This window comes from Neodiprion virginianus, chromosome 3 (genome assembly GCF_021901495.1).
Source record: "Neodiprion virginianus isolate iyNeoVirg1 chromosome 3, iyNeoVirg1.1, whole genome shotgun sequence".
Lineage (NCBI taxonomy): Eukaryota > Metazoa > Arthropoda > Insecta > Hymenoptera > Diprionidae > Neodiprion > Neodiprion virginianus.
In genome coordinates, this window is record NC_060879.1 from 3341540 (window position 1) to 3367322 (window position 25783).

A 25783-nucleotide genomic window follows, 5' to 3' on the forward strand; every position below is an offset into this window, starting at 1 on the left:
GGACCAACAGACCGGTCTAGTTGACTGATGTAATTGATAAGACCAAGTTTGCCCAACCCGAATTACCTGCGAGTAAATAACCTCCCCCTCGCACCCCATCGCCGACTAATGAAATTATCACCCGTCCGCTTTATCGGTTCTCTCTGCCGATTCTGTTCCTCCGTTTCGTTTAACTCAATTTTTCTTCACCTCTCCTAGGCGATTGATGAAAAAAAAAAAAATACAAGGATCGCATCCGTTACTTTTGGTATAATTGACCGAGTGAAATTTTTAGTTCCGGTTACCGCTCTGTCCTTAACTATTTTCATTTTTACCACAATCGAAAAATATTGTTCTAGGTAGAAAATGGAAATTAGTTTTCTAGTTGTTAGCGGAAAGTCTAGTATCCGTTGCTATTCTTTCTCGTTACGATCGCTGTTGCTACATTTTCTTGCAACCGTTGCGAAAATTTAATGCTCGTGCAAGAATGAATTGACGTTAAAGCCGGTGTTTAACTAAAAAAGTAGAGTAAACGTCGGAAACTGATTTTGCGTTGCAATAACCAAAAAAGGATCGACGATAGCGCAAAATGGTTACGCGTAGCTCGTTTTTCATAATTCCAACAATATTCAAACAGTTCTTCTAACGATACTTGTTTCACTCAATTTTTCTAGTTACCGTAACAAATGAAATTTTTCTCAGCGTGCCGTCACGGTCGTTATTTTCGAAAAACTTTAAACGCGAGGTTATTTTCACAACGTTTAGTTCGCGAAACTCGCGGGAGGTTGTATTTTTTTTTTTTCCGTTTTGCTGCATATCGAGTTTCAATATCCTCAATTTCAGAACCCTATCAACCGGCAACGCCAAACGTTCTCAAACGACTTTCGTTGTTCAAAATCGAGCGTTTCCGACTCGTACTGTGGCATTCAGTGTTGATATTTTCCCCGGAATAATATCGCTTCGGATGTATAATGTAACCGCATGAATGTCCTATGAATTTTTATACTGCACTTTATTTTTCCTTCTCTCCCTGTGCCAACTTCTACTCACTTTCTATTCCCTGAATTATAAACAACGGGAAAGATGCTCTTCCTACACCCTCCGATTCTCACGACGACGACGACGACGACGAAAAACTCGCCTGCACGCACTTTCAACCCTCGAACATCGGCTCGGAAATTTTATGCTTCCAGCGCGCTTCTTCCCTCGTTATTTTCTTTCGCAATTTTTGTTTTCAAGAAAAGGAATAAGAATTTCGATGATATCGTTTTAGAGTAAGACGAAGATTCATTGATTCACTTCATCATAAGTCACGTTTCGTCAGAGTAACGGTGAAATTTCAACACGGTAGAGAAAAAAAAATCGTGACGATAAGAATTCGTACAGATCGTGTAAAAATTTTTCTTCAACAATACGTTCGATCACAAATCAGACATTTTTTAAATCATTTTTAAGACTTATTGCTCCTCGAGATAAATTCAGACAAATACTTGACCGCGTTTTGATCTAATCGTTCCGAAAGAAACTTCAACGAGAGAAATAGAGACTCGACTAACCTGAGTGCTGATGATTACTTGGCACAAGAACAGTTTTGACTCGAGATCGTTTTCCATTTCTATCAGGATTGCCGACATGCAGGTGGCGTAGGCGATATTTGATGTCGAGAGGCACGTGTGGTGGCACAGACCGGAAAACGTGGCTGAACGTAGTGGTGGTTAAGCGTCGTTCCAGATATTGCCCTTGTCTTTTCTTTATGTCTTTATCCGAGGTGCCGTTAGCGTAGCTTACGTCCGTAAATTCCCTCCGAGGTATAAATATGTCCCAAAAATATCACGCTGTTGGACTGACGCGAGGATACTTTGAAAAAATGTTCCGATAAACGACGCAGCGTTGATTCTTCCCGAAACACGGCGCGACTTCTCGGAGAAACAAGGTGCGATAGAAACGTGGCGCCGGGAAGAAAGACGACAAGGGAATAAGAGTATTACTCGACTTGCCAGAAAAAAAAAAAAAAAATAAAAAAAAATAAAAAAAAAATGGTGACAGCCGGTGGGACGAGCCTCCGAAACTGCAGAGGGTGAACAAGGCTTCAGCCTTGAACGTGACTTTCGCGGTCGTTAAGCACGCCGAAACTCTCGCCTGTGTATGTACGACGATTTTAAATGTGTGTTAGTCGCGATATAACCTCCGGCTGACTTTTACCCCATGTTATAAGGAGGCACCGGGTCACTCCGAGGGCGAATGAGTCGGGGAATTAAACTTTTTACCACCGGTTTGTGGACCTGGTTTATAATCCAATTAAGGAAATAACGGGCAACTTTACTCTCCGTTCGTTACCTAAGTCATCCTCGCCAACTGGGAGAATATCAGCACATAAGATCCCTGAACGATCGTTCAACCTACACAACGGCACGGTCCGAGACAAATTGATCACCGTTGTGCTTCGTTTCTCAGATTTTGAATAAAAGGATCCTTTTTCAAGGTTTACAGGGACTGGAATTGGATTCGGTTCTTGACTTTCTCGTTTCAGCAACAAGGACTTTTACAAATATTGACCAACCGTCTCTACGACACATCCGAAACGTCGATCGGATGTCGCGGAATAGCTTGGCTGCCCTCATCCTTCTTCGATACACGTGTAATAATTCATGGGAGTAAAACATACGCGTGTCTCTCCACATACTAAAACGTATCGCGTTCGGGGTCCCGTTAAAGATCGCAACTCTGTGTCGGCACAAAGGGCGAATTTGCATGGGAAATTTTGGAAGGGGGTAGGTTTCGAAAGCGGGGTGAAGATTTTGGCAAAGCACGCATCAAAACGCGTGACAAGTTCAACGCTCGGCGTCTCAGTAACAAAGTATACATAAGCGAGCGTAAGAGGTTGACGGCTCAATTTTGGACAGGCGGGGAGGCGAATTCAGCGCTTAACCGTAAAGGGTCGAAGGGATAAGAAGGTTAAAAAAGGTGGAAGGTGGGATCGTGTGGTGGAGGCTAATCAAACACGCGGCTCACGCCCTTCTACGAAACATCATACACCCACCCGACTAGTCTCGTTGCGCGGTTCGTTTGCCGCACGTACGTACCCAAAACCCTATCTCATCACCTAAATCTCCTCGTTCCACGAGTCGTGAGAGCCTCGACTGGAAATGTCTTCATCCTACCGTCGAGGCAAAGGTCAGTTTAACGGCCGGTTAAAAGTCGGTAAAGACACGACTGATTACCTCAGTTCCATCCCGAGATCGACGTGCGGAGAAAACGTTGAATGTTTCTTATTTTCTTTTTTTTTTTCTGAAATCTCAGGCTCGCCCTCAGGAAACCCAAATGGCGCTTTGAGTCGCAATAAAAATGACAATGAAATTCCAAGATCAGGATCCGGAGTTCCGCCTCTGATTCGAGCGCCCGATATCCTTAGAAACGATGAAACGGTTCTGGTTTGACGCTACTACGTGACATCGAGGTTGATGTTACGCTATAATAGACGCATAGTGACGAGGGAGGGTTAGAACGGGGTGGATCGATTACTCGCAATCGGTTTGTACGTCAGTAACGTTCGACGTGAATGGCTGTTGACGGTTACATCCTTTGCCACATGCAATTTACCAAGTTTGATTATCGAACCCGCAGCTATTTCGAGAGGTTCCATAATCATGTGGCTTAGTATTTGAAGGACAATTATACTCGATGAGAGTGGAGGGACAACTTCCTCGGGCCAATCGCTTTATGTCGATTCAAAACCGGCTTTGAACTTACCGCCGTGACGTCGAACAACCCCAGATCACTTTTCGAAAAGCTAATTTCACTCCAAGTAACTCTAATACAAGTGATTTTCCAAAGTTTACTCAACTTCCTTTGAACCTATCGTGTCCTCAACAAATCTCTCGTCGTTCATACGTCCTGTAATTCTACTTCCAGGACTCTTTAAGCGTGCCATACTGCTCTCTGGAAGCGCATTGTCGTCCTGGGCCGTCGTAGAGGATCCGGCTTCCTACGCCTTGAAATTGGCCCGAGCTTGCAATTGCTCGGTACCGGAGAACCTGGCCAAGGACAACGAGCTCATCGTCGACTGTTTGCGAGACGCCAGCCTAGACGAACTCTTGCAGGTTGACATCCAGGCGCCAACTTTTCTCAGCGCGTTTGGACCGAGCGTCGACGGGGTTGTTATAAAGCCTGACTTCCAGAAGGATCTGTTATCCTACCTGGGCCCCGAGTTCCAGGGATTCGGGTAAGAGGAACAGTCGGGATAAGAATTAAAGGAGGAGAAAAAAAACTGTTTCAAAAATCTCCAGCAATGTTGTTACAGTGCCACATCAGAAGCCACAGACTCTTACCATGTCCGACATTCCGATCGGTAGACCTTTTCCCACTTTGCAGACATCTCGGTTGTTATTATTCAAATTTCCTCAGACTCATTTTTATCACCCAGTCGCGATATTGGTTCATTCATGCTCGCTGTCGCTGGCGAGAATAAAACTTGTGACAAGTTTACGGTCGGTTTTTTTCCTTCTACTCCTGACTTTTGATTGGGTCAGTGGTGCTCGTTCATCCTTAACTTCAATCCGGGTTTCACCGTCTCGTAGGCAAAAGCTGAAGCGGACCGAACACGGTGCTCCGATAACTAGCAACAGCAAGTACGACCTCTTATTCGGTGTAACAACAAGCGAGGCGCTCTGGAGTTTCGCTGAAAAGGACGTCCAGCAGGGTTTCGAGGGTGAGAAGAGGGACCGCATCATTAGAACCTACGTCCGAAACGCGTACACCTATCATCTAACAGAGATATTCTACACGGTGAGTTTTCCTCCGTAGGTTTCGATATATTCACAAGCTCGTCGCTTGTACCGTTTCCAATACCAAGCGCAAAGTATGAACGGAATGAACCGATGCTTTCAAGCAACGCAGAAACATATCAACTTCGGGAATGGTTTATTAGCCATTTCAAAGCGAGCGGATTGAACTTAGTCCGAGAATGAATGTTGATATCAACGAGGTAATTGGAAGCATCGGGCCTCGCAGGTGAAATCGGATCCAGACCGTTGTCTGCGGATCGAAGCAGAAACACTCGGGAAACCGAAGAGTCTCAGATTTCTTGAAAAGTGCTCGCCATCATCCTGAAGGAGTCCTCGATGGTGTATTTCAGCGTAAAATCATTTCGTTTTCATGTCTGAAGGTCGTTAACGAGTACACGGACTGGGAGAGGACGGTTCAGCATCCGGTGAACACGAGAGACGCCTGCGTCCAAGCGCTGAGCGACGCACAATTTGTGGCACCGCTCGTTCAGACCGGAGACCTGTTCACCTTGCGGCACTTGAAGAAACCGAACAATCCTCACCTGGCGCCAGTACCTGAGGACGAAATGGAACCGATGCCGAAGACCTACTTCTACGTATTCGACTACCAACCGAAGGACGGCGACTATCCGCAGGTGAGTCAACATTTCGCAAAATCGTATTTTGGAAGGGCCGCGTTACCATTTCCGGCCTTAATCCACCGACGACCTCGTTTGCGGGGTTGAAAAACCGAGGGGTTGGCCACCCTTCAAATCTGGCGCTGATCAGCCGATGATTACTGTTTTTGTCCTGTTTTTTTTTTTTTTTCTCTCGTTTTTTGTTGTTTTTCTTTCCGCGTCATCGACGTATCGAAATTGACGCGCGTATTTCCAGAGCTTATTTGTCAGGATTCAAGGATATACGTGCGTTGCGGAATTGTTTGGGCGGAGAATTACTCACTTTCGATTTTTAACGAGATACCGAAAACCCGCTTCGTGCGGGTTAATTGGGCTATTGATTTCCAGCCAGGCTAACGGACGAGCTTGCGGACCGGACATACGAGTATATAATAATCCAACCACCCACATGATCGCACGTAATTCATCCATAATTGAACGTAAACACAGGAGGTAATTGAGGGGGTTAGAGGAAAATGGAGTACCTCCAGACGATTGTGAGATAACTGGGTGTTGTGGAAATTATCCTCTGACACGGTGGTTAGTGTTTTACCCAATACCCGATGCCCCTCGATCTGCGCATATCGAACCTGCCTCAGGGATGGACGGAATAAATCTGGCATCTCGTTGCCTGGGTTCGATCAAAATGCTACAATGATGTCCATGACTAAACCGTTTCGTTTACCGTTTTCTTTGATCCTATGCGTTACAAATCGGAAACTGACATCCACTCAGGTAGAATTTCATTCGCGGAATCAGGTATCGCAAAGGTATTTAGGATGTACAGGTTACACATTTTCTATCAACAGAGGGAATCTCGTCGACAATATTGAATACTTTACGATGAGATAAAAATTGGAGAAAATCAATCACGATAGAGACGATACGAAAATTAAATTTGAATAATAATATTGCCCAAAAGTTATCGGGAAATTGTTTAAACTGAACATTGTTTGACAAATTTTTAGGGAATCTTTCTTTTTTTTTTTCATGAGAAATGAATACGTCGATTTTTCTGAATACACGTGAATTTTTCAAAAATTTTTTCATCATGTAGAAATTTCCGTTTGCGAGAATTTAAAATTTTGAAAAATGGAGGAAAATCGTGAATTTTGGATACGTTTGCGTATAAACATTGCACATTACAATTCAAAAGTTTCCGAGGCGCTTAACGAACAGTTTCGTAAACATACAGCCTTTGAAAATTTTCGAATACGGAAATTTCAAAATAACGAGAAAATTCATAAAAAATTCATGTATGTTTAGAAAAATCGACGAGTCCGTTTCGAATGATAAAAAAAAACATTCCCTAAAAATTTGTTAAACAATGTTTTGTTTGAACAATTATTGATAACTTTCGAGAATTATTATCATTCAAATTCAATATTCTTATCGCCTTTATTGTAGTTGATTTTTTCCCAATTCTCATCTTATCGTAAAGTATTCAAAATTGTCGACGACATTCACTGTCGGTTGAAAACGTATACTTAAAACATCCTTAACGTTAGAAATGCACAAACTATGCACGAAATTAAGAACGGACGAAGAATTACAAGTTGAGCCAAGATTTGAAGTCAGACGGCAGACTCTGAATGGAAATTTTCAGTCGATCCAACATTCTTTACAACACAATTCCATGTTCGGAATTTTTTGGTTTTGAGTCGTTTGATCAGATACGCAAGATATGTTTCATCGGTTAACGCAGCACGAAGTTTTTGAGCGGACTGTTTCTCATTTTTACAAAATTTGTAATCATACTTGAAAAGGAAAATGAGACAAAATTAAATTTTCCAACTGTAGCAGAGTGGATTTTATCGCAGACTATATCGCTAGCTTGCGTCTTCCGTTTCTCGATCCTTTTTCATATTTAGACCCAAATTGACGCTCTCCGACAACGTTTCTCACCGAATTTTCCATTTGCCGTCTTAATTTTGGGAAAAATTATGCAATACGAGGCAGCGATCGTCGACAGTTAATTTCCTCATCACGGGAACGGCAGGATCGGCTTCGCTTTCCGTACAGTCATTAGGTCGGTTTTACTCCCGGATTACCGTTGAATTCAGTCCTGGTAAACTAGCCGTAACGACGGCTAGAAATTGAGCGAACAATCCTGAGTGAATTGGGTTAGAAATGAGTTCCGACAAACGGGAGGGTCGCGAAACGGATGAGAATAAAAAGGGGGAGGAGAAAGACGAAGGAGGGAAAGCCGAAGGAGAACACGAGAGGAGTCACCGAGTCAGCGATGACAATTCCTTCTCCCAAAGTCCATCACTTACCGGTTCTCGCTACTCTCGCCGATTCGTTCGACTCGGCCTATCGATTCGTCCTCCAAGTCTCCCTTCGTCCTTCGCTCAGGGATCGGAAACGACTCGGCAAGGTGACGACGAATAATAATTCCAGTTTCGCCAGGGGGAAAAACGGGATCGCGATTCAGGGGCCTTGGGCGAAAATTTCCACGGTGCGATACTCTTCTCTCTCTCTCTCTCTCTCTCTCCGCACACGTACGCGGACACTTAGGCATAGACAAAGACACTCGCAGAGGATATTCAGGGCGTTCGACTTTCTGGCTATGGGCAAGGTCGTGGCAAGGCCAATATTCAATTTGCTCTACTGACGGAATTACACGGAATTGCTCTTCCCCAAATTGCTTCAGACGTTTCTGGGCCGTTGTACGGAAAAGCTGCTCCCCATATCTATATATTATCACGAAATTGCCTCTCTATACCTATTTTCTCAACTTGGCACGTGTTTGTCTGTCTCTCTGTGGGGCTTTGTCTCTTTCTTTATATCTGTATCTCTCTCTCTCTTTGTACCTCGACGCTAAGCGCATGTGTACAATACTCGTTTTAGAAACAAGGTAATTAGCTCACGGCATGACTAAATTTCTGACTATATCATAGCGGTCCTGTAACAAGTGATTCTTCCATTCCTCATTTTCAAAACTCGCGAACACGACGAGACACTCGGGTGAAGAAAAAATCTCACGATCCCCCACGCCCCCCACAAAAAAAAAAAGAAGCCGACATTAGGAATTGAAGAGGCTTATATTTTATTAATCTAGAGTGAAAAAATTCAATGAAAAAAAAAAAAGTGACAGAGTAAACACGATATTTATGATTACACCACTCAAAATTAATACTTTATTTGACAGGTGGCCTGAAACTTAAATTATAGCAAAGAAAAACATGCGAGAATATAAAAAAACGGTGTATAAAATATTTCAGGATCGTTGAAAAAATTTTTCATCAATTCAACAAGCCGACCGTATAATTTCTTTTCAATGCTGAAAATTTTCCCACCATGTACCCTTGAAATACGATTATGGCGAAGTCTTCCTCGAAACGTCTTTGATTCGAATTAGTTTACGCTCAGTTTACCTTCGTTTGGCGGCTTCGGTTTATACCGAGATAAAAAAAAAAAAAAAAAGTCACGTAACCGCGCCGCAAACCGCGAGGTTTTACTGCTCCGAGATTTTCGGGGCTTGAGGGTCGAAACTGATGGGTTCTTGGAGAAATCAATTTATGGAGAGAACGAAGCACTATAACTTTGCGGTTACCACGACGACGCGCCTTTACTCTTTGAGTCTCGACATTCCCGCCGCTTCTACCAATGAACTTCGGAAATTTCCTCACACCCTCGTCATATTCCCTATCATCCGAGCTCCCTTTTTTCTTTGTCATTCGATATTCTCATCGCTGAAGAAGACGGGATTGAACGAATGTCGAGGCTTTAACTCGAACATTTCCAGTTCACAAGTTTATTTTCACAAATTACAAGCGAAGTCTTTGCGGAACGGTTGCGATTTGAGAATCCGGACTGCTGGACCCGGATTTTTTTATTCTCGAAATATCGGAAGCAAACTAGAGAACGGACATAATATCGACGTTGGGTAAACGCGACAGATTTAATCTAGCAATTAAATGATCCAGCTTTGATTCAAAGCTTTCAAAGGCTTTGAGAGATTGGTATCCTTTTGTTTTACGTATAGATTTTTGTTCTTGTATTGATAAATTAATTCCCCGTACTCGAAATTTGATATCAATCTACGGGCGTATTCGGCGCGGATAATTCGCTTCGCTAATATTATTGATTGAATACGTTGAATTGGGAAACGGTGTACGTGCATCGTTCAATCTGCAATGCGCTTAGCCGTGTAAAATAGTCGCTTGTTTAAATCACGATGTACGCGCGCGCGGACGGAAAAAAGACGGCGGGATTTTACGGCTGAATGACGTGTGTTTGCAGAGTGTCCGTTTGGAGAAATTTATCGGTCCTTTATTGAAAAATTATTGCATACCCGTGGTATTTATTGGAATTCAATAAAATAACTGGGACACTTTTGCCTCAACCATCGTGTGTCACGTCACGCGTTCCTTTCTCTCGTAAACGTGTTATTTTTTTTTTTTTTCTTTCTTTTTTCATCGTTTTTTATTTTGCAACCCTTCGTTTTTCCCCTCGTTTCCAAAAACGAATGCGAATACAGGTATCCGATGTATAATTTCACTATACTAACTCGATTGCGATGAAGCTGGAATACGGTGCAGGTAGCTTATTGAAGCGAAAATCACCCCTGCGCTGACGATTTTTTGATTAATGCGTTAAAAAATCGACGATTCTCTCTTTCTACCCAGGCTTGACAGTCCTTTTGATAGATTGCAAAACGATATTTAATTCACAATTTGTCTTTATCGAATAGCTAAGAATATAGGTACTCCACTGCGGGTCTGTGTGTGCTCAAGTTTAATTATTAAACAAAATTATCACGAGATTCGATCAAATTCACTCGATTTTTCAAACATTTTTTAACACCAGAATTTTTTAGCATAAGATATAAGGTTAGTCTCAAAATCCATCTCAACGCGTGTGCGTAAAAGGCGATAAATTTGAAATACCTGCGCGCGGACGAAATGCGCGGCAGATCGATTTCGGGACTAGGTAAGGAAAAATTTTTCGTTATCTCGAAGTCTGTTCGTCGTTTACTTTATTTTATTTTTTTTATTTTTTATTTTTCTATTATCCTTTGCCAAATTATTACGCGACGACGTTTCCCGGTTAGTTCCAGCGATGCCTAGGGTAATAATTATCGCTGTCGGAACGGCGTCCTTTGCGTTTGAATCGAGGCGGAATGGCGATACTCTCGGAATGACTCGGGAACAGAATACGAGCACCTAATTAATGCCGAACCCCGAATACGGATGTACGTCTGTACGTACAACCGTTCCCTGCACTCCGTCCCGTCCAATTATCGCTGAAACTTGGTATCTGTATGGTCCTTGGATACCTGCAGCGGTAACGGTCATGCGGATTGTATACGTCGCGGAGCCAAGTTACTCGCGAGACTCGCGATGCCGGATAACAATAACATCGCTAAACAATACGCAGGTACCTACAGAACCGTGGAATACAACTGGAATCACCCATGCATTCAGCTACGAGTTCCTCTCGACGACCAAAGACGTATTCCAAATGTGCCAAAGACGTATTCCTGCTCTCCCGACAGGTTGGATAATTTCATCCCTATTCAAAAGCGATCTAGTTAACGATCGAGCGTTTTTCGTAGAACCGAAAGTAGACAGCTTTTTATTTTTTTTTTATTTTTTATTTTTTTTTTTTACTCGAACACGAGTTTAGGAATGAAAAAAATAAATTGTTTTACAACGAATTCCTCTGTCCTTGTACAACCGTTGGATGTTTGTTGGAATTGTTTTTATCCGTGAGCTTGAGAAAAGAGAGAGAGAGAGAGAGAGATTTTGTCGAAATTCAATTAATACGATCATTTATTTTTGACATTCGATGTTTCCTGTGGTTTGAAATTTCTTTTATTGAAATTAAATGAAACAAAACGAACGGTTCTCCGAAATTACGAAAGAATTAATTTCAAATTCGAGATATTGAACAAGAACCGGGAAATAAAAAAAAAAAAAAAAACACTAGCAGGGAGCGACGAAAGAGGCGTCTAAACGAAAAATTTGTAATATGACAAACTTGTTATGCTCGTTAATTTACCGAAATATCACGTTATTTCAACCCGTGTTCATCTCGAATCGCAGGAACGAATCATATTTTCCATTCGCTTCAAGAGACATCGTTGAGCTGAGGGAGGATAAGAAAAAACAGTGAGAGTAAAAACATACCCGAGTTGCGAATCGCGAATTGCGAAGCTTCCAATTTGTTTCTCTCTGTAGTTATATCTTGGCGAGTTTTTTCTTCATTATTTTCTGCTCGTTCCATCATTGTTTTACTTTTATAAATTTGCCGTTTTTACATTCCGCACCGTATTTTCACCCGATTTTTTTTCCCCTTTTATTTTCATACCCTCAATTACGCTCTCCTTCCCACGTCCTGTGAATCGCGAACATCCGAGTTTCCGCTATACGGTCTGTACAACCTTTTAAAGTAAACACGAGAGCGCCCTAATGAGCCGCGGCATTAGCTTCATATCGAGCATACATCACGCACACACATCATACTCAGGTGAGGAAGCGTCAAGAGGCTTGCGTTAAACTCGCGAGAGCATCGAGTGGAAGAGGCAGATTTTTTTTCATCCACGATAACAATTTTCCCCAAGTCATCATTTCTACATTCTTTCCAAGCCCACGCCCTCCGGGAAAAAGGGTGCGGAAAAAACAAACAAGCGACGCGCGATGTAAACTACAAAATTTGCAATATAACGCAGGACACGATATATATGTGGCATTCCACGCCGATTCCACACGGGAATTACCATTGACCTCTCAGATTTGGCGCGCGATTTTTTCTACGATTGTTCTCACTTTGAAAGATACTCGGTTTTTTTTTTTTTTTCTTGTTTTCGACTCAATTTGAATTTTCTAAAATTTTTTGAATTAGCTAAATACCACGGAGACAAACGTGGAGTTTCTTCGAAATTTTTTTAAAACCTTGCGATGTGTCTTGTTCGTTGTTATAAAATACTGGCTGACGATAGCGATTTTTCTGCCTCACCTGTTTATTAACTTCGATATTCCACATCGGCACTGAAATGCACTGGAATTTTATTTACGTTCTGTGGCAAATCGTTCTTTGTACATTACATGCACGAATTTGTTCAACCCTGTTATTCAACCATTTCTTTCATTTATTCAGTCCCGTTACGTGCAAATTTCCACTTTGTCATACTTCTTTTTTCTTCCAAGTGAAATGAAGAAAATGACATTTCTGTTTTTTTGACAATACTTTTGCGCTTGTTTGGAACAAAATTGCCAAATTTTTTAATTCAAAAGATATAAATGTCAATAGAATAAACAAGTACCAAAAGTGCACGGAATTTCGTGCTTTCCAAATTTGTGGGAGAGATTTGAGATGACGAATGAAATTTTTCTCAGTGAAAAGAGCGAAATCCGAGATAAGAAAATAAGAGGAAAAGGGAAAGCTGGAGCTAAAAGATTCCCCGATTGATACCACGCTTACCTTTCGAAAGATTGAATCACGCTGCTCAGGCATTGCGTGCGGCACTTTATCGGGCACTGTAACACTACAATCTATTTCCGGTTCGCCGCGAAACGAGATCGAATAAATGCAGAGAGGGATATTGGTTCTTCTTCCGATGAAATGTATACGTATCCGGGATGAAGTGGGAAGGAAGACCGAGCTGAGGGATGTTATTCAAGCCTTTGAATTAATCAGCGTCTCTATCTGCCCCGAGATATATCCACCCTCATATCTCTCGTTGTCTGCCTGTTTGCTTTCGACGCAACTCTATGTGCTGTTCGCCGCAATCGCCGTGATCAATTATTTCCTTGGTATCGAATTGCGGTACGGCTTAATAAATAATTTGCTTAATAAATAAGAAAGTATTACACTTCGGAGAGTTGTTGAGAGACGCGGAAAGTCGGAAACTTGCCGGAGATTTCGAAAGGATTCACAGATTCCGAAAGATTTACACGTAACACTTTAGAGAATAATGTAACTACTTTGTGTCAAACTTTGTATCAAACTTTGCGACACTTTGCATGGATTTCAAAAGAATTCTGTGAGAAAGGGGTTTTCGATTTCTTTTTTTTTTTTTTTTAAGAAATATGGGAACCGAGAAAAATATGCACGTTTATTGAAAAAAAATTTTACAAGGAGGAAAAATTATATGTTTGTCGGTAAAATATTGAAAATCGATTAATTTCCGGTAGAACCGGAAGTTCAAATCAAAGGAGACATGGCAATTTTTCAAGTCCATAATTTCGTTGTAAAATCTTGTAAGCTTTAGATTTTTTCGTCAAGCCATTTCCGAAATCGCCGCGGGAGTTTATCGTACAGAACGTCATTTTTCTAAAAACCAGTTTTGCGGATTGCAAGGGTTTGAAAACGTAAAAATTTTATTAAAATTAGGGAAAGTGATTTTCAACCGAAACCGATATGTTTCCTTGATCGTAAATCGGCACTTTTTGTCGATCTTTTAGAAGAACTTGTCTAGAATTCTTATTCAACTTTCGGTTCGACGTATTTCATCGATTCTAATCACCTGTTTCCAAAAGACAAATTTTTGCAGTCGACACGTCAGACATCAAATTTTTCGTTCACTTTTCGGGCTCCCAGAAATCTTCGGATTCGTAAAACGGATTTAATTCACCGCGGATTATTCTGAAAATCCAGCCAACAAATAAACGGAGATTTAATTTCTTCGTTGGCGGTGTTTGAGTATATTTTGGTTGATTTCCCCTTAAAATCCCGAGCAAATCTTTGTTCAGTTCTAATTAGCCAGTGTTTCGTACCCATACCGGTTCTACAAACACGCGTTTAGAACAATGTCTCAGGTTATTGAGCCCGAGCAAATATAATTCGCATGTTGTGCCTGCGCATACAAAAAATTTGTGACTCGCTACTTTATTTTGATGCCTGGGCAGACGATGGAAATTATTATTGAAATTTAATTTTTTTTTTTTTATTCTTATTTCTCTTTTTGCGTACGACGTAATCACGAATCACGCGTGCGATCGTTCAACGACGAACGACGAATTTCTCCCCTCTTTATTGTTAGAGTAATAATGGCACGGAAATCGATAATTTCCGTACCGTTCTTAACCTCGTTTCGATTATTTTTCCACCCGACTGTACGCCTGCCAAATCCATGAGCCAAGGAAAGCCTCGACAATAACTTCGCCCTTCCAGGACGCGACCCTTCACTCAGCAAGGATTTGCGACTTAGCTCCTCGGATAACTTTTGGACGGGCCAACGTTGACCTGGCTCTATAAGGAATACGTGCCGAGGCATCAACCCGACACGATCTCAACTCCTGGTGCCCAGAATACACAGCCGAGAAATTTTAGGCGATCATTGATCGCGGACGAAAGTCGAAGACGAAGTAGGAAAAGGATCGCGTACCGATTGAGCTGCGGTTGAGAAGCGGATCTGGGTAAAAAAATATCACAATCCGAAGAAATTAGAGTCGTCGATGAAAATAGGGAAAAGAATAGAAACTACGGCACGAAGAGATGGAAAAAACACGTCTGATGGAATCCTGCAGATAATGGCGAGGCGGAGTCCCGACTGGATAGAAAAACAAAAAAAAAAAAAAGAAAAAACGAAAATTGGAACGACTTTTGTGATGGACTATTTGTCACGAAAGTTCGATTATTTTAAATCTTTTCGTTTCTGGAACTCGACGATGGAAAATTAAACGACAAGGTTAAGGATCGATAAGCTGCAGGAGTACAGAACCCTGCGTGGTGTTTGAAATTTCGTCGGGTGAAGCTTCATCGGACTTTAATGAAACCTGTATTAACGGGTCAGCGCACAACAGGCTGATCGCCTCAGAATTAGGGATATTACGCTCGGAGCTTCGCGAAAGTTTGTTCCGCAGGCTCGGGTGTCTCTGCAGACGGTGAGTTGACCGAAATTTTCGAATTCAGACCTCCGGCAGAAAATTGAGGGTATAATTGCGAAGCGAATTCACTCTGGCAATATCTTTTCATAACCAGAAGTCCGATCATATTTTATTCGACGAAGAAATGTCTAGTCCAAGTTTTCCGTTATCTGTTTTTCTTTACTTACGGTGGAGAAAAGACATTTTTAATTAATTATTCATGGATTTTATCGAATTATCGATAGAAATCGCTATTCGAACAATTATTGATAACCGGTACAGCTTTTCTATTCGAGACGATCGTTCGTAATGGACTTTTACTTTGATCCGGGTCTTTTTGTCCAATTTGAATACCGTTTTGATTATCTTGTGTTTTTTTTTTTTTTGTTCTTCTTTTACTTTATCAATATTGTATCTTGATCTTTTGTGGAGGGTCCCAGTCAAAGGGCTGAAACGTCAAGTACTCAACTATTTTTTATTAACCTACGACACCGAGAAGCTGCACATATTTTGAGTCGATATCCGCTCCAATCTGGGAGAATTCTATAAGGTCTTAAAAACCGTCGATTTCTCGACGGTTAATATCGTGGTGTACGGGCATTCCGGTGGAGTTGAATGTCAGAGCGAAGGGTCAGAGCCAAGGCAACCGCGGTGGGAATTGGTTTGATCGGTGTTACGAGCTTGACGACATCGCCGAAAGGAAAAGGATGGCTGCAACGGCTGCTGGCAAGGGTTGTAATCCGGGGTGGGAATTCTTTGGGGAAAATATAGCTGACGATGGTGAGGACGCGTCGAGTTAACACCAGTTTCACACTTTTTACATGTCCGTCGCTTCTCAACTGGGAACGACGAATAAAAACGAACACATTCGGCATTGCATGCACGGAGATTTAATGCTAGACGCTAGTCCCAGCGGCGAAAGTAAAAATCGGAATATCTTTAATCTATAATCTCAGACGATACGTTGAGAAAAATTTCATTCGTTAGAGTGACCAGAAAAATTCAGTAAAACTGGTATCGTTAAGAAAATTGTTTGAACGTTGTTGGGATTGCGACGATTTTAAGATTGATTGATATTCTTTAACTTCTTTTCTTCCTTTTTATTCAGTCTTATTTCATTTTCGTTCAATCTCCTTTTTTTTTTCTCCTTTACTTTGATTCACAGCGCGAATATAATTACAGTTCAATTTTGTTCACTGAACCGACGATCTTCGTCGCAGCTTGGCGAATCCGGCGTATAAAAGAATGAAAGGAAGAAAATCGATGGGAGTACCAAGATGAGAGAAGAGCAGTGGAGGGGAAAAGAAATTTAATTTTTTTTTTTTAACACCGGATCGGGAACGGTGAATGAGATGCGTAGTCTTTGTGTAATATTTCTACATATATGTATACATATATATACGTATAATACGTACGTACGAAGATGAAGGATTTATAACCTAATTAAAAACGATCCGCCCGTATTAATCTTTGCAGCGAACTCTCTGAAGTATTCAATGCCGAGGATGGGGGGCAGAGCTCGATATATATATTATATGGAGACGGATCCCTCTACTTATATATCGCTCTTTGCTCGGCGTGCTAATTAAAAATAAGAAAGAGTTACAATGATGAAAGAAAGAGAAGAAGAATGAGAGAGGGTCAAAAGACTCTGTAAGAAAGATACGAGAAGTCACTTATGAAAACGAGAGTTTCAATCAAAGAACGGTGAAGAACGAGGAGATGGAAACTATTTCTAATTAACAAAAATGAAATTAAACCTCCCCACCCATGTTTCGTTATAACACTATAATTTATTACAGTAACTAGAAAAATTCAGTGAAACAGGTATCGTTACGAAAATTGTTTGTATATCGTTGGAATTACGAAAAACGAGACACGCCTAACCATTTTGCGCTATCGTCGATCCTTTTTTGGTTATTGCAACGCGAAATCAATGTGTGAGGTTTACTCTACTTGTTTAGTTAAACGTCAATTTATTCTCGCACAAGCATTAAATTTTCCCAACAGTTACGAGAAAATCTAGTAACAGTGATCGTAATGAGAAAGAATAGTAACCGATACTAGACTTGCCGCTAACAACTAGAAAACTAATTTTCATTTTCTACGTAGAACTATATTTTCCGATTGTGGTAAAAAATGAAAATAGTTAAGGACTGAAAAATTCCTCCAGTGCATAATCCAATATATTACAGTTAGGTAATATTATTTTTAAACTAACTTTTTTCAAACAGAATATTCTTAGGGATGATTTTCAACTACAGTAACAACAACTCGTAATTTGGCAGAAACTTTGCAAAGATAATCGGTATCGGTTGTTGTCGAAAAACGCGCGTCACCAATTTTTTTTTTTTTCTTCTGCAGCATGAAAATTTCGCCTCTCCCGAACAAGGACGTAGAAAAAAAAGAAACAAAGTGTCATTCCGTGCCGAAACAAGTCAAGGAAACCGTGTGTTTTCCCTCGTTTTATTTCTCCCTCGGGAAACGGGGGTGTTCGAATCCCGCTCGTCTCCCGCCAGATGTTAAAACCAGGACTAGACAGCGGTGAAATGTCGCATCCAGAGTTAAACGATCCTGAGCGAGTGTCCCTGGTCGTCGTCGGTTGGGAGGGGAAAAAAAAAATGCGGTGGAAAATTGGAGGGAGGGGGGGTGGGAGAGGAAGGGATGGTTACACGTGTCCGAATTTCCGAAGTGCGGTGAAGATACGACGACGCTTGAGAGGCTTCGCGATGATAAAACAGGGCGCGAGGCCGGTTTTCAGAATCCATTCGCCTGGCGCCGGCAGCTACACTCGGATGTGTTTACTGACCCAACATTGGCACAAGGGGATGAAATGGAAGGGGGATGAACCATGTGTCTATCCCAGGAGTTTCGCTGCCGCTACTCCTGTCACTGCGTCGCGAAATAATGGCGAATAAAACAGCCCCTCGACGTACGTCCTCTTCGGACTCGTATTGCCAACTTGCCACCTTCGATGTGAGATCGTGATTTTCCCCTCCGCCCCGCTTTAGAGACAATTCAATATTTAGCTGGCACCTTTATCCGGTGTAACGTTTCTGGGAACTTGGGATCGTTGAAGACCCCAAACCGAAAATTTCTCGCTGTTGCTAAGCAAGTTGACGTTTTGAATTGGACTTTTTTTTTTGTAACGTACGCGTAGTTGACGAGTCATTTATCCAAAATAGACCGTGATCGAAGTTATTTACTCTGTAAAGAATCGGTGGCAGCGGTGGGATGAAACCCTAACTGACAGAATTTTGATCCGTTGATCTCGTGGTTTTCGTGTTCAGATTTTTTCATCAATCGTGCTAGAGAAAGCTTTTTTACGGTGTAAATTCGTTGGACTGACTTGGCTGTTCCTTGCAGTGCGGATTCTCAGACCTTTTTAATAATCCAAAGTGTCTTCTAGCGGGTTTCGTGAAGCGTGTGAGACTTTCGCTCTGTGGGAAAATTCCAGGTCTCACGACTACTTCGTGGCCATATGCATAATACTTAATACACTCGTATTTCCCTATACGTTGTGAAATCTGCAGAGAGCAAACTTTTGTCCTCGCCTCTCGTTCGTTCTTGCTCGCTCTGCGGCAGGTCTGCAAGTTTTTTTTTTTTTTTCTTCCTACTTTTAACCCGAAAGTCGTTCGACGTCGGGAAAAGGAAGGGAAAAAAGAAGAAGAAGAGGGAGAAAAAAAGTAGTGGCAAGAAAAACGTAGCTACTAGTCCCATCCCCAAAATCGTGCGCTCTGGTCTGCTGCAGTAAAAATACCTATAAGAGGACAAAAATCCTCTCGAAGGAATAACCGGATAATTTTTCAAACAGCCCTCGTAACACGTGAAATTGATCACATATGGGATGAAAAAATTCCACCTCCTGTATTCACTTTTTGTTCGTCTACCGATGTGTCAATGACACTGAAGAATTATCTCCGCGGTGAATGGTGTCAAGGTGAAAAGGAAGAAGAAGAAAAAAAAAATGTCACTTCTGTAGGTGAAATAAGAAGATAATATACTTAGGAGAATTGTTGAGAAACGCGGAAACTCAGAAACTTGCGGTGGATTTCAAAAGGATTCACAGGTTACGAAAGATTTACACGTAACACTCTAAAGAACAACGAACAAATTCTTGAATGTCATTATATCAGAAACTTTAACGGTCTTCCCTGAGTAAATGAATACGAAGATCAAAAAATCCCCCCAGACATATGTTTAACACACAAAACTGAGCAGGTGAACAAAAAATTTCAGACAAATTTGGATCTCTATTTTTTATTATTTAATAAATCCCCCGTATTATATTGTGTGACGAACCTGAAAATATTATACAAAGTATGAAGAATCTTGTGCTTTCTGAGGTGAAAAAAAGCTGAATAAGACAAATTCTTTGAGAGAAAAAAAAAAAAAAAAAAAAAAACAACAAGAATTATAAACTCGAGAGTCGACTATTGGATCCTAAATCTGAGAGTCGAATACCGCTGTTAGATTTAGAATGCAAAGAAGAAGAAGAAAAGAAAACAAATGAAACCAAAAACAGGGAAAGGAGAAAATAAAAAAAGGCTGTGAATAAGTAACGGGTAAATTTGGAGGAAACGGGGCAGTTTCTCGGTTCATCTGTGCCGCAGTACGCGAACGATATGTATATATTCATGCGTTATACACCGCGAGTCTAGTAAGTAGGGGTAAGTGGATTTTTTACGGTGCTCCGAGGCCCACGGGCACCTCAATACGGGATTTCCTGGATTTCAAGGACTTAGTGCGGCTGAATTCACTAAGACCGCAGTCCAGCTGTTTCAACCGGGTGAACATCAATAGATTACGCTGCTCGAGAGGCGGCCCTCTCCCATCCTCCCTTCTGACCGGCAATCAACCCTCAAAGCCCAGCAGCCAACCCTTCCAAAATGATATTGTGCCCATCCGTCAAGTTCACGCCAGCGTCACTTTTCCTTCGGAGTTCTCTCCGATTGCCAAAACATTCTCAACTTTTGCGAATAATTTCATTTCTGCTATGCTGCGAGAACTTCGTTTCGTATTATAAAAGTGAATAAAATTGGCCCGTCTTACGGGAGTTTAGACTTCTCCCTCAATAACGTTCCCCCGATCTACGAATGTATATTGAAACGGGAAGTTAGCTCTCCCCGAGCGTTTTTCTCCCCTCGTTTGACCGAAGACGACGTTCCCTGCTACCCGATAGATATTTCGGATCACTGGACGGTCGAACGGCCGCTGTTAAAAATTTATCGAAGTTATAACGATGCGAAAAAGAAAAAAAAATAATAAAATCAAATAACGATACGACCCAAAAAATAAAAGAACGACAAAATTTATGCAACAGACTAGAAATTAAATGACATTGATTTTCTTTACCACACGTCACGCGCATTTGTTGTAACCCGTTTTGATAATTCATGTTGTACTCTGAAATCTTTGGATGATTGTTGGATTTTGAAAAATATCGTTTAAAATTCTTTCGCAGAAATCGCGGCTGTTTATTTTATGCCGGTGAAGTAAGATGCAGGACCACAGACGTCACGTGATCCGAAAAGCTTTCCTCGGCGTAGGTACTATACGTGTGTAACATGTGTTGTGCTTACACACTCCGAGGACACGACGAGATCTTACGATTTTCCTGCTCTTTCCGGGCTGCTCGCCTCCGGCACGGCAACAATCCTCTTACGCTCTTATCCCCGCGGTCTTCTATTTGATGTCAGACAACTGCGAGCTACGACTTTCCTTATGGCTGTCCCTCGAGAAAATGGCACTCGTCACTCGTTGTTGCCTCGAAATTACATCGACTTGACGATTAATTTGAAACAATGACGCGTTCTTGGTATAGTTGTGCGAAATGCGAAAAATCTCTGAAAGCTTTGGACGTTTCGGAGCTCTTTGACTGTTTTCAAATTTTCGACAAATTTTCTAACCACAATTTGTACGCAATCATGACCGGTGTTGTGAATATTTAGCACGTATTGATATTTACTGGAAACGAAGTTAAAAACCCAATATTGTATTAGAAAAACATTTTCATGAACATCGAGACGCAAGACTTTCAGTTACGTTGAAAATTCTGTTGGTGAAATTGGCGAAAAGGAAAGAAACAGGGAGAAGGAAAAATAATAATAAAATGGAAGAGGGAATCGGGAGGGTGGGGGAGAAAAAAAATACGAACTCTTGACAAATTCAATTTTCCGAGATGAATAATAATACAACTGTCCGAAAGTTTTGTAGTCGTGCAACGGAGGCAAAATGACAACGTCGGCACAGGGTGACTCCCTTGAATTTGTATGATCAATCTATGTAGAACACGGGTATTTTAGACAGGCTGGAAATGATATCTCGTTGGCCATTATCTGCACGCCTGCATATGATTTGGTTCAGTCGTCGTCGGGCGGATTTTCTGTCTTACAACACGATCGGATCGCATTAAGATTCTCGACATTTTATAAGATTGAATTAATCGCAGGCGCATCAAATTGCAAAGTAATTATTTCCCGTTGCATCGACAATGTTGATCGACAGTGCAAATTGTATCGTGAAAAAAGTTGTAACGGCGTTACGAAGTGGGAAATTTGAGTGATTGACTTTGAAATGATTAATAAAATCTTGAGGATTGATACGACAAGTTGACATGACTGATCTTATTCGATCATACAGCTAAGGGACCGGCACGAAATCGAAAAGCAAAATTTTATTTTGGGAAGTCGGTACGAAAGTGATGAATATTTGTGACGGAAAAAAAAAATTTTTGAAGTTCGGTATGATTAATCGACAAGTCAAATTTCATGATAGAAATGCTGAGAGATTAGTACGAAATCAAATTTGGAAAATCTAGACAATCGGTGTAGAATTGATGATCGTTTATGAAGATAAATTTTACGGATCGGTGAGATAAGTTGAGCAGGCAAATTTTCTAATGAAAGAGCCAAAGGATCGGTACGAGATTGACAAACGAATCGAAACAGGAAATTCCTTGCCAATGACGCCAATATGATCGGTACAATATCGAAATGTAAGATTTCGCCATTTAGATAATCGGTACGAAGTTAAATCAACGATGAGAATTTCGCGGCTCTTGGCAGCTGTGGATATCCATGTTATTGTTCCTTGTTATTCGTTATTCATTGCTCTCAGGCTCGGGGTGAGTTTATTTATTTATTTATTTTTTTTTCTTTCTCTCTTTTTTTCTTTTCTTCATCCCCTTTTCGGTAGAATTAGGAAGGTAGGGAGATATCCGTAGACCCGTGGCTAATAGCTCTCGAGGAACGTTCCACCTGGGAATTATCCCGCTGCCAAAGAGAATGAGAACGTTGTTTTGCTAAACTGAAGAGCCGGCTGCCTCTCGGATCCCACGACAATTACACCCGTGTCACATGGCTCTGAAGTGTATCGCATCGTCGAACGGCGTGAAAACCGCCCCTTTACTTCCTCTCGCCCATATTCCACTTGACCCTGCAAGCCGATTTTCGCCGCCCCTCCATTTTACCTAAACTATTCGAGAGGCCCTTTTTTCCGCTCCTAGTTTTCCTTGTCTTCGTTCTTCCCTCCCACGCTTCGAATCCCTCAATTCCCTCAATTTTTGGGAAAATGGCTTGGAAAATTCACCCTCTTAAAATTAACGTGAAACAAACGAAAAGGAAAAGTTTACTGGATTTTATAGGTATGAAATCGTAGAGAAAAAGAGTTTCACTATTCGCCTACGAATCTGAAATAGGTTATGTGTATTTTATCTACGTATATGTTATATATTACGACGTAGGTTAGAAGATTAACATTCCGACCGAGTAGAAACATTTTCTCTTCACCGTCAAGCAATTTTTAATAAATATATTTTCTGATCGTACACGTGTCGTGTGAATTTTGATCGTACGTTGTTTCGTAACTATTTGTAAAATATCTACATTTCAAAAACCGCTTGACACAGTGTAACGTTGATTATTCGCTTCGATTGAGAATTTTCCGGGAACTTTCAAACGTCACTGATAATTTCGTATAATTTTGCAATTTCCATCACTCTTAGAAGTATAAAAATTGCTAAAAAAGGAATTGAAGAGACGAAAAAAAATCCACCACACTCATACAAGATTTTGCCAACAGTGTATTTATTTTTCTATCGAAAAGACGCGATAATCGAGATCTTCCGTTTTTGACGTCGTTTCAACTTTTTCAGCCCTTTTTGAAACACAGTGTGAAAAAAAATTCACCCGCAGGCGAGAAAATTACCGTATTTCTTAATCAACGGGCGGCCTAATTAAGGTGGGTGTAACTAATGAAGCGTGCGGCTATAAACGGGCTGAGAAATTTCTTACCGCACAACAAACCGGCGCCGTTTGAAGCGAGGAGTAAGCGGAGAGACGGTAGAGTCGAAAATTGTCCTGAATCGGAAGGATCTCGTCCTGGAAGCTGGAGCAGGAGGCAAAAATCCCGGTATTTTCCAATTTGCATAATTTACAGCAGTGTGCTAATTGCCAAGTTTAATTGTAAGTGGAAGTGCAATTTTCGGTTTTCGGTTCGTTAATATGGTTTCCGATTCGTCGGTGCTTTTTCTCCCTCTCTCAGCGAGTTTATTCTACCGCCTCTGTTTATTCAGTGGCACTCTCGCCTCGGACGAATCTTACGGATGACCGGAATTTATACCCACTACCCTATTAAGTTTGGGGAAAAATACAAAGAATAAGGAGAAAATAAGAGTTAGACGAAGGAGAGAAGCTGGGGAAAGGTAAATAAATAAAATGAAATAAATAACAAACAATTTGTCTACCATTCTCATGATTAAATCCGGTACGCCAGCCGCTTCTTCCTCTTCCTCTCTCTCTCTCTCTCTCTCTCTCTCTCTCCTTCCTGGTTCTAGCACCGGGCACCCAGAGTTTCCGGACAACGCATGCGAGGAAACTTTTCGACAATGACGAAATCTAGTTGGAGAAACAACCCCCGATAAACCTTCCCTCGCCCCCAGACAGTGACAGATACGCGACGAGCCCTCGCGTATATATATATATATACATCCGAAAACGCCACGCCCAGAATCACGTAACATACACACTGACAGAAATTTTTTGCCACTATCGAAAAATATAGTTCTAGGTAGAAAATGAAAATTAATTTTCTAGCCGTTATCTGCCAGAAAATCTAGTATCCGTTACTGTTCTTTTTCATTACGATCACTGTTGCTATATTTTCTTGCAACCGTTGCGAAAATTTAACGCTCGTGCATGAATAAATTGACGTTTAAAGCCTTGTTTAACTAAAAAAGTAGAGTAAACCTCAGGAACTGATTTTGCGTTGCAATAACCAAAAAATGATCGACGATAGCGCAAAATCCGATATATAAAATCAACAATGTTGAAACGGTTTTTTTAACGATACCTGTTTTACTGAATTTTTATAGTTACTGTAGCAAATGAAATTTTTCTCCGTGTACAGGTTGTGTAATTTTTAAACGGAATCGCTTTGGGACAAATGACGATGAAAATTATCAACGCCAAAAATAGTTTGGTACGATTTTTCTGACGACGGTTGAACTTTTAACGCAGCACCGAAATTAGTTCGGAAATAATTTGGAGTGATTTTACGTATCGATCTAATCGCAAAATTTATTCCTGATATCATTTTTTGTGCGCAAATCTTACTCGGGATATTATTTCACGTGATCGTAGATTCAAATTGCGAAAATCAATTCTGAGAAATTTTGTAGCGATTTTACCTTTGAGGAAGTCGATCTTGAGTAATTTACATTATAAAACAAATCGAATCTAGCATTTAGAAAACATTCATAACTGTCTGATTTTTATAACGCAGACTTAATCTGACGTTAGTGAAAATTTTGATCAACTCTATTTTCAGAGGACTAACTTGAACTTGGAGAGGATTCTGAAAGATGTTAAAATTTTAGAAGCGGTAACTTCGCTGTGCGATAATTCGGAATGATCTGATTTCGAAAGCACTAATTTTACTCGAGAAATAATTTAACATGATCTCGTTTCAACAGCATGAAAATCAACTTGTTAGTTCATCCCTTGAAAGTTGAAACGTCGCTTGAGCTAAAATTCCAAACAATCTCAATCCCGAAGTGTAATTCCACCTTTAAAAAGACCTTCGCTAACTTCACATTATAAGCACGCCGTTTTGAAACTGCACAAAAAATTCTCAACAATCTGATTTCGAAAATACTACAGATCATATTTCAGTAAAAATGCTGAACCGTCTTACTTGCAAAGCGTAAATTTCAAACTGGTACAATATCCCGAAGGATCTTTATATTTCTAAAAGCGCCAACATTGCCTTTAAGATTATTTCGAATGATCTGCTTTTTGACGTTCAAACTTTACCCATGATCAAATTTTTGTCAATCAATTGAAATTTCAAGAAATTTGCCAATTTTGTTTTTTTTTCTCACGTTGAAATCGATGTCATAATTATTCTCAAAGCTCCGATTTCCCCCAATCAAAATCTCAAATTCCAAAATACTTTTACATCCCCGCTAAATAATTGTCTGAAAACAATCCGTGAACCGAGTATTCGAGGCCTTGCAGAGAAGTATGTGAGGCTCGTTTTGCACAGTAGC

At 40.9% G+C, this 25783-nt stretch overlaps 1 protein-coding gene across 2 annotated transcripts in view; it reads left to right on the top strand.

The window, feature by feature from the left end:
- Nucleotides 1-25783, top strand: part of LOC124300096 (neuroligin-4, X-linked) — a 256286-nt gene that overhangs the window by 174963 nt on the left and 55540 nt on the right. For both annotated transcript variants that reach the window (XM_046753774.1, XM_046753775.1), the window contains 3 exons: nucleotides 3892-4201; nucleotides 4557-4764; nucleotides 5144-5398. In XM_046753774.1, coding sequence (XP_046609730.1) covers nucleotides 3892-4201; nucleotides 4557-4764; nucleotides 5144-5398 — 773 coding nt within the window. The remainder of the gene's footprint in view (nucleotides 1-3891; nucleotides 4202-4556; nucleotides 4765-5143; nucleotides 5399-25783) is intronic.